The sequence below is a fragment of the Mustela putorius genome, unplaced genomic scaffold, assembly GCF_011764305.1.
Source record: "Mustela putorius furo isolate JIRA1106 unplaced genomic scaffold, ASM1176430v1.1 tig00003988_pilon_pilon_pilon, whole genome shotgun sequence".
NCBI lineage: Eukaryota > Metazoa > Chordata > Mammalia > Carnivora > Mustelidae > Mustela > Mustela putorius.
The window spans coordinates 2,354,578-2,364,565 of NW_025422127.1; the positions used below are offsets into that span (position 1 = coordinate 2,354,578).

The following is a 9,988-nucleotide window of genomic DNA, read 5'->3' on the forward strand; positions in this document are numbered from 1 at the left end:
CTGCTCCTCGCTCAGTGGGAGGTCTGCTTGTCCCTTTCCCTCTGCCTCTGCTCTCTCTCTGTCTCTCTGTCAAATAAATAAAATATTTTAAAATAAATAAAGTAAATCGCCATGCAATCCCAGTAATACACACACACACACACACACACACACACACACAGCTAAATGCACAAGGGCCAGAAATTCGGTCAAGGTCTTTTTGGCTAGGTCTCCTTAGGCCCCTCTTTACAGCAGGAAGAGGAGAGCAGGGATTCCTTTACACATTCTTCAAGCACAAAAACAGGACTGCGGCTTAAAATTGGGCTTCATTTTTCTTGTGAGCCCCAGGCCTGCAATTTTTGTCTGTCCCACCAGAGAGCAACCTTTCTGCATTTATACTCCTACTTGGCAAAGCCCCTGAGTCATCTCCGCAGGCTCGCCCAACCCCCAAGTCTGAGCAGAACCAACTCTTGACGCTTTCATGACCCAAATACATGCCTCAGACTCTGCAAGTGTTACCCTACTTTAAAACCCTCTAGATAGATAGTTTTGAAAAGCCAACACGATGACTCCCTGAAGGAAGGCTTGAGGCTCGGGTAAGAACATTCTTTGACCTCTAGCGATAAAACCTGACTCAAGGGACACTGAGTTGAGCTTTCTCTCCTCCCTCATCCCCTCGATGCAGCTGTGGGTCCAAAGTTGCCCCATGCGGGTTCTGGGAAGAGAGAGCTTTTGCAGGGGTGAAGGACCTGTAGGAGGCCACCTCTGGCTCCATGATGCTGTCTCTATATTGCCTTGGGACAGTGGAGTATCAGTTTAAGGGGACGGCCAGGTTCCGCACTAGCTCTGCACTAAGCTGAACTAAGGAATCTGAGGATTTCTCAGGCTGTTCCTTTAGGATACAGAACACCCCTTGGGATCCCTGGTCTATGATAGTTGGCACATCAGATAAATAAAAGACACTCACACACCTCATCTCAGAGCCTTCCAGATTCTGTGGACTGCTAGACCAACCTTGCAAGGTCTAGTATGGGTTGCATGGCAGAGGAATCGGAAACAAATGTTTTCCCTTTAAAATAACTAAGATAGCCCGTTAACACTGAAGCTCGCAGCTCCCTTCCTGGTTTTTGCGGGAACTTTCCCAATCACACCCCATCCTGGCAAGACCAAGTTTTGTTGGCTTGTCCGCAGCCCTGCTACACAATAAACACTGTATATGGGTCACCCTCTCCTCCTGTGGCCTGTTACAGGACCCCTGCTCGACATTTGCAGACAGAGAAATGGTGCGTCTCTATGGATTCGTCCTCCTCTGGGACTGGGTCCTTGCACAGCCCTGCCTACCACCACACCCCCGCCCCTCTCTAAGTAGTCAGATTCAGGGATTGACATCTCCTAGGTTCATCCTCGAAATATGGACAAGCCGTTCAGGGTACGTTTTTCCTTTACCTGAAGTTAGTCTGTGAAAGACTGTGAGTGCTAGAAGCCATCTTCCAAATTCATTCATTTATTTTTATTTAAGATTTTATTTATTTATTTGAGAGAGAGAGAGATCACAAGTAGGCAGAGAGGCAGGCAGAGAGAGAGGGAAGCAGGCTCACTCCTGAGCAGAGAGCCTGATGCAGGGCTCGATCCCAGGACCTGATATCATAACCTGAGCTGAAGGCAGAGGCTTGAGCCACCCAGGTGCCCCTCGTTCATTTATTTCTAAATTACTAAATAAATCTTCCAATACTAATTATTTGAAGCACTGACTAAGGCACTTTTGGGAAAATCAATGTATGTACAAAATAAAGATGCTTCCATTGATTTATGATACATGTATGTACGCATATCATGTAGGTGTATATGATGTAGCTGGAAGAGTCAAGGAAGAGAACCACTCCCCTCCCCTGCCAAGCAGTGAAACAAATACAACACTCTGGGTCATATTTGAAAATCCTTTATTGTTGGGGAGTAGAGAGAGACATCATATTTTTGATGGAGGACACTTCAGAAACCTCAGGGAATCTATAGTCAATGCCCACGGAGACTGAGGGTGCTCAGTCTGTGGTTTCTACATCACTGTGGAGTAGAGGGATGGGGAAGGAGTCCAAGTGCAGGGATGCTACAAGGCTGGAGGAAAGAAAGGGAAATCGTGCAGCTGGGGGTTGGGAGGGGGTGACAGGTGTCTTCATGTTGCAGCCCCGGGGTCCAGAAGTGGAGTGCTGGGGACCAGAAAATATGAAATCACATCTTCTGTCTCATAAAACTCACAACGGCCACCAGCTGGGGAAGTAGGGATGTGTGGGTTGGGGGGGTGGGGAGTGTGTAAGGGAGGAAGAAAGAGAATAGAAGTCTTAGCCCTCAGCTCTCTGTGTAGCCTTTAAACTAGAGGACCAAATCCTAGCCACAGGAGCATGCTCCTTTCTGGTCGCATGTTTACCATGCTACTTGCAAACACCTGCAGGACGGTGTAGTGACAGGGTCCCTATCTATCGTCCTCGAATCCCCATGATTCAGGCCCACACAAAGCCCCATTCATTGTGTCCCGATGCTTATGCTCCCCCAGGTTCACCCATGCCCTCCTCCTCTTCCCAGAAACCTCCCAGAGGAAGCTCAGGCCCAGGGATAACGTCCTTTGTCAACAGATTCACATGAATGAAATAAGATGACCCAATGAACTGTGTTGATCCATCTCATCTAATCTCCTTTAAATTCCAGCCCCCAGGGACTTTATGTGCTGTTCTTCCTGGCTCCTAACAGGTTGAATGCTCCATCAGTGGTGAGATTACGAAGGCTGCAATTATGCGACTGGCCCTTCTGAAAGAGCCTGGATTCACCGGGCGAACATTAAAAGTAGATTTCCACAATGCACTTGTTTCCACCATTTGTATAAAATACTATGGCAAAATTGCACTGTAATTATCTTTATGGCCGATGCATAGCACTGGGGGAAAGTATGTCATCCAGATAGAGCTGCCGGTATAATTATCTGGCGGTCGGCAGGACTGAAATAACCATCTAATGAGAGCAAAATGATACGGTAAGGACCATGTAATCAGCGAGTTACGGTCATTACGGCTCTTTGTGCCCTCTCACCCAGCACTGAATGGGGGGCTAGACCTAGTCTCCGGGCCCAAGGAGCCCTGCATGGGAAGCTTCATCTTCCATCGAGAGCTCTTGCTCCTTTGGTCTCCCTTGAGAGCAATGACCGTGGGTAACAGAGACACAGGGAGAGGGGCAGGAGTCTCTCTGTGGGAACATGGGCTTTCCAATCCCTCTCTATTTCTCCCCCCCACACCTTCTTTCTTCAGAAGGTAGTGCAAAGAAAGCCATCCCTCGGGCTGCTATTGCTATGTGGGGGAAGATGGGGTTGAGACGGAAATTTCCATGTTTTGACTAGACACTCTCCTGGGGACTCTCATGCTCGCATAGCAAGTGAGAGATCTGTCAGCCCACTCAAGCCCAGGGTCCAGCCCAGACAGCTCTAGAGCAGACAGACCAGAGTCAGCCAGGAGGGACACTGGGACATGACCCATACCTTCCAGACCACAATCATCATAACACACAACACTGTGTACGCTGTGCCAGGCACTGTTCCAAACACTTTACCTGTGCCCAATCCTCAAAACCACAACCCTGTAAAATAATATTATCACCCCCATTTTTCAGATGAGGAAACTGAGGCACAGAACAGTTATGTAACTTCGCCAAGGGGACACAGCCAGTGAGCTACAGATCAGGAGTCAAACGCAGGCTATGCTCTTAGCCATTACACCACACAGAGCAACTCAGATATAGTTTCTATTACTCCCCCTAAAATTTCAGAGTTTGTTGCATTTCTTCCTAAATCACCCTTGTGAAGAATTACACAGCAGACCCCGTCAAGATCTGAATGGCTTGTGCCTACCTAGGAGGCAGAACACTTCACCCGGGAGATGGCTGTGGTGCCTGCAATTATCAGATGACGGTCTCTCCGTCATGTATACAGATAATGAGAGAACGGAACCCGAACAACCGAAGTTGACCATTGGAGAAGCCACAAGGAAAACCTCTCGCTCCCCATGTCCCACGACTCATGCCTGCTCGAGCGCCAGCCAGGGTCCATGATAATGGGGCAAGAGAGGGCAAGTGGGGCAGGTGTGTATGTACATGTGTGCGTGTGTGTGCACATGTTCTTCAGACAAGCATGCCCCCTGAGTGACGGTATGTTTGACAGACAGTGTGCTGGGCACTGACAGTGCATTTTAGGGCAAAATTATGAGTATTAATGCCTGTGGTGTCAGAGTAAATGCCTCTCTGGCAGCCACCCCCCAACCTCACACAGAGTTCCAACATACACACAGAGTTCCCTCTCCTCTCCTGACCAACAATCCTTACCTCATTCCACACTGGGGGGATACTTGAGGGTGCCAAAGCTGGGAACGTTCTCTTGGTTTACATCAATAGAAGTGTCTGGGTTAAAGTAAATAGTGTAATTAGGAGGGATTTTTCTGAATGTGACCTTCATCCTGACCCAAAAGCAAAGCGCTAGCCACTAAGGGTAGTGTTGGAAGATAGAGTTGGAAAGAAGAGGCACACTGTGTTTGGGAGATGGGGAGGAAGGACAGACCCCCCTCCAACTCCTTCCCGGCTACAGCAGGACTAGCTTATAAAGGTCTCCCCACTGTGTTCCCAGGGAGATCTGGACTGTGTATCCAACCTGATTGGGAACCCTCACTATAGCTAAGAGAAATCCTGTCTTTCCCTCAGGTGAGAAATATGAGGCCCTTGACTTTTGCCATATCTTTACTAGTACCTTAAGCCCTCCCACTGTACCTCCACCCACACCTACCTGGCTGGATGTTCCTCTTGCCCATAAGTCCCACGAAGAAGTCATGCATGTCACCTATAGAGAAAGGGCCAACATTGCCAACAGTGATCATGGGGTAGGTGGGGAATGAGGATGCGTTCCCCCAGACGTGTATCAAGACTTTTGCAATTGGGTTTCTGGTCTTTGGTTCTTTATCATGCCACAGCATGACTCCCTCATTATCAGGGTATCCCCTAAGCTCACCCTCTCTGCCCACCTCTCCCTCCTCCACATTTCAAGAATTCTCTGCCCCCACAGATGCCTGGTGTAGAGTCTTCATAGCCACCATGAGATTCTCTTGGTGCCCAATGACCAGCTGATGGAGGGAGTGTCCATCACTCTCCTCACACCTGTTCCCTCTGGTTCCCAGTGACCTCTCACGTCCAGGAAAGGCTGGTCGAGCTGTTCCAGCCACCATATTGTTTGGGCCAGCTGAGATGGGGCCAGCCAGAGTAGTCACTGGGACCCGTGCCCATGGAGCTGTAGCAAGCGGTCAGCAGAGACAGGGAGGGAGAAGGCACTACTCACGTTTCTGGGGAAGTGACGATTCCTTAGGATCTGTGAAAGCAAGAACAGTGAGTTGGTGGGGAATGGAATCTGGAAAGTGACAGAGGGGGTTCAGAGCACAACCCTCAATTACTCACCAAGCTATCTTCAGTCTCCGTCCCACCCGAAGTTTCCTCCCAAGCCTCTTTAATCATCAGACTCCTGCCCCCCAGCCCCCTCTCCCCAGGGCTGCTTCCTACCCACGCTAGCCTTGCTAAGCATTTTGAGCAATCCATCCAGAGAGACAGAGCGGCTGTCATAGAGTTTCCGGAGCAAGGATGAAGGCAAGTGGTAGAGGTCCGAGTCCTTCTAAGAGACAGAAACAAAGAGGGCTGAGGCAGGAGGCTTGCACTTAATCCATTTGCCCCTCCCCACAAAGGACAGCCTCTTCCTGAGACCATCACAGCTGAACCTGACATCCTGTAACTTTGAGAATTTCTTCTGGCTTACACTGGAAGAGAAGTGGGCTCTGAAAGTGTGGTCCACAGACCAGGATCATCACTACTGTAGGCTTATTAGAAATATAGTATCTCAGGGCGCCTGGGTGGCTCAGTCAGTGGAGTGTCTAATTTCAGCTCCGGCCGTGATCCCAGCATCCTGGGATCGAGTCCCGCATCAGGCTCCAGGGAGTCTGCTCCTTCCTTGCCCTCTACCCCTACCGCTGCTCATGCTCTATCTCACTCTCAAATAAATGGAATCTTTAAAATATATATATTTAAAAAAAAAAAAGAAATACATTATCTCAATCTTGGTCCTATCCCGGACCTACTTCGACAACCTGCATTGTAACCAGAGCCCCAGGTGACAGGTGTGCCCAGCAAGGTTTGTGAAGCCCTGGAGAAGGGAGCGCTTTGGGCATCCTCAGAGGCAGACCAGCTGTCCCAGTTTGCATGGGACTGAGAGCTTTCCTGGGATGCGGGGACTTTAGTGCTTAAGCTGGTGGTCTGGGAACACTGGGACAGTTGGTCACACTCTATCTCCCAAGCTCAAAAGGGACTGTCTCTTGGGGCTCTCTCCCAACTACCACCACATCTCAGTGAGAAGAGCCATTAGAACATAAAGATTTTATGTTCTGTTCTCCTTGGCACATGGGGAACCAGTTTGCTCCAGGATATCGTTGCCCCACTGTGTGAGCCATGAATCCATAGAAAGCCCTATCAGACAGAGCCAGCACCCAGCTGCGATCCCCAAATCCCCCCACCCTGCACTGTGTTCGTGGTGCATGCTTCTCTGGCTAAGCTTCTCACCACCTCTCACTCTCTTTTCTTTTCCATAGTTTTCAGCCTCTGACTGTCCCTCTGTCTCTTTCTTTCTTTCTTTTTTAAAGATTTTATTTATTTGACAGAGAGAGAGATCACAAGTAGGCAGAGAGGCAGGCAGAGAGAGGGGGAAGCAGGCTTCCTGCTGAGCAGAGAGCCCGATGTGGGGCTTGATCCCAGGACCCTGGGATCATGACCCGAGACAAAGGCAGAAGCTTTAACCCAGTGAGCCACTCAGGCGCCCCCGCTTCCATCGCTTTCTACACAGAATTTGGAATTTCTGGAAGTCTATGTGTTCGGAATGACTCTTCTTCTCCTCCACAAATGAACCCCATTCTGGATCTGCTGCCAGGCAGGGGCTCCTCATTGCCTTGGTGATTTTTTTTAGCAACCTGGGCACAGCTAGATGGTTGGTGGGCACACACCACACAGCCAGTTAATTACAGCTGCAGAGAAACGGTGACCGTGATCATATCTGGAGATTCTACCTTGAGTCTCAGCGGTGCCTCTCTCTCTCTCGAGCCCAGATGTCCTTGGGTTGCTGAGCACGCAAGCAGCACATTTATATGGAATGTACCCCTGCGCATACCAACCCACTTGCCTAGGCACACACAGATCCTACCCTACCTCACCCCAACTTCCCTCGTCCTCTCAGACCGTCGGAGGGAAGGTGAAATGGCAATCTCTCCCTTTCATTAACCAAGAGGAAAAGACCTTGAAGCAAGCTTGTCTTAGAAAAATATATCCAGATATTCTATCTCCAGCTGGAACTTTGGGCTCCAAACATAAGGGCCAGCCCATATTTGACACTCCTTATGTGTTTTTTAAAAGACTTTATTTTTGAGTAATCTCTATACCCAATGTGGGGCTTGAACTTACAATCCTGAGATCAAGAGTAATGTGTTCTACCGACTGAGCCAGCTGGGCACCCATATTTTTAAAAAGATTTTATTTACTTATTTGCCAGAGAGAGAGAGTACACTGGAAGAGGGAGAAGCAGGCTCCCCACTGTGTAAGGAGCCCGATGAGGGACTCGATCCAGGACCCTGGGATCATGACCTGAGACAAAGGCAGACACTTAATCAACTGAGCCACCCAGGCGTGCCTGTTTTTTGTATTTTTGAATTGGTTCTGATCTTTTGGATCTGGTGCAGCAGCCACCACCAGCCTATTGTGCCCTGGGACATGTACAGATGAAGACTGATTTCTCTCTCTGCCCAGCACACGGCTTCCTAGGCAGCCGCTTTCCCCAGATTGTTCAAATATTCTGCCCACCTCCTATAATGAGATGCTAAACAGATCTGAGCTGGAGAAGCAGTTAGACTTCACACACTGAATTTGTAATAAGTTCCATCTATAATCATCTTAAAAGCATGGGTATCAATGTAATTGCTTTCATTTCAAAACCTTGAAAAGACTTCCTCCCTGCTCTCTGCCTGTACCCCTTCACTGTCAACTCCTATTCTCTTTCTCAGAGAAACTTTGGAAATCAGGCCCAAGTCTGTGTTGTAGGGATTTTGCCCCCTATCCCAAGCAGAGGCTAGAGTGGGGGCAAGAGAAAGGAAAGAAGGCGTTGGGGGTCTTGGGAGCACCTGACATCACTGGGGGTGGATGAGCAGGGGACAATAGAATTTATTTGAATTTTGGAAATAAAATGATATACATAGCTGATAGGTAAAATGGCTTAAAAATGACCATTTGGGAGAGAATTTCTGACTGCGTGTACTCCCATCTAGGGAGTGGACAGTATCTGCCCCCTGCAAAGGACAGAAACTGAGCGAGACCACCCTAGCTGACCCCCGGCCCTGGGATCCAACTCCCAGGTTGCCAGTCAATCAACCAACCGCACAACATACTAGTAGGGCACTTTTTAGGTACAGGGTTATCAAAGACACACAGAGGGACTGAGACACCCCCCCCCCCCCCCCGCCGCCTAGACCACATAGCTAGAGACAGTGAGAACATGACACTCCCGGAGAGGCAGGGAAACCCACCCTCTGGTGCGTCACCCAGGGAGCTCACAATCTCACCCGTCCCACTTTCCTCTCAACAGCTGTGGAACAGGCAGAGTGTGGGCTCTCGTGATGTCGGTCCGAGCTCCGCCGGGGCGGGCACAGCTAGAAGGGGTGTCTTACCTTGTTGTGCCCCCCAGCAGGCACCACCTGCTCCTGTGAGTCCTCACAGACAGCCCCCAGACTGTAAGCCAGGCTGATGGCCAGAATGGCTGCAAACAGTAGGGCCCTCCGCATGGTGCCTAAGAGGACAGAGAGACAGGACAGGAATGGGGGAGCAGAGGGAGGATACAGCATGTGTGCAGGGGCAGGAGACATTCTGAGACAATCTGTCTTGCTTCCCCAGCCTCCATTCTCCCATCTAAGCCCTGGTCCAAGGAGAGTATCTCTGAGCAGGATGGCCAGCCCTTGGGCTCAGTGTCCCTGCTCCCCCATCACACATCTCCCCACTCGAGCACCTGGCAATGAGCTGTGTGGCAATAGTCCCCCAAGGAAGATGATAGATTCATAGCACATGCACAGGTCTGCCTTCTTAGTCAGCTTAAGGAGGGATCCTGGATTCTAGTTTCTAGCACCAGATAACCTAAGACTTCGGCAAAACTTTCTAGTATTAGAAGAATCAGTCTGAACCCACAGTCTCCAAACATTACTGGTTCCCAACCCATATCAGCGCTTTCTGCTTCCCTTCCCTAGACCCAGTGCCGAGATCATAAGCTGCCACCTCTATTGCCTCCTAACCCTGGTCTTTGTCCTTTGGTGCCAGCTCCAGTCCCTCCAACATTCTCCCACTCGTGCCTACCTGTGGAACAGCTTTGAGCCTGGGGCAGGTGGTCTAAGAGGATCAGGGAGCTGGCCAGGAGCACTGCCCACTCCCCTACCACACACACACACACACACACACAAACACACACAGGCTGGTGGTATTGCTGCCTCCGTGAAGAGAGAAGCTGGGAGTGGAGGGGATCTGAGGATGTGGCAGGAACTCCTCCTGCCCAGCTCACAGATAAAGGCTGGGAGGGTCTGGGGGAACCGGGGGAGGGGCTGCGAATCACCAATCCCAGGGTGGCTGGTGGGGAGGGGGGTGGCTGGTGGAGAAAAAGGAGGCTATAGGCTGCAGGCGCTCGCGCACACTCACACACACACACACACACAGACACACACGAGCACACAGGCCCTGCAGTGTGCTCACATTCCAACAGCTCCGGAGCTGGGTGCACTAAGGAATGATGTTGTGTATGTTTTGTACCAAAATGTCCATGCTGGGTATAGCTCAGTAGGTGTGGTCCCGGAGTCTCCTTCTCCTCATTGTTCACCCACCAGCTCCTTGCCCTTTAAACCTTCAGGCTCAACTGCCAGACCAG

At 50.2% G+C, this 9,988-nt stretch overlaps 1 protein-coding gene across 2 annotated transcripts; it reads right to left on the bottom strand.

Moving 5' to 3' along the window:
• Positions 1 to 1,904: 1,904 nt before the first annotated feature.
• Positions 1,905 to 9,664, bottom strand: TAC3 (tachykinin precursor 3). 2 transcript variants are annotated; one of them, XM_004773172.2, is made up of 7 exons: positions 9,427 to 9,664; positions 8,751 to 8,869; positions 5,557 to 5,662; positions 5,339 to 5,368; positions 4,793 to 4,846; positions 4,339 to 4,413; positions 1,905 to 2,183 (listed from the first exon to the last, which is right to left on the bottom strand). In XM_004773172.2, the coding sequence occupies exons 2-6, from the start codon at positions 8,862 to 8,864 to the stop codon at positions 4,340 to 4,342; spliced, it is 378 nt and encodes a 125-aa protein (XP_004773229.1). In that variant the 5' UTR covers positions 8,865 to 8,869; positions 9,427 to 9,664; the 3' UTR covers positions 1,905 to 2,183; position 4,339. The 2 variants fall into 2 exon arrangements, with proteins under 2 accessions (XP_004773229.1, XP_004773227.1); XM_004773170.2 differs by having other exon boundaries at positions 5,557 to 5,665; positions 9,427 to 9,658.
• Positions 9,665 to 9,988: the final 324 nt, after the last annotated feature.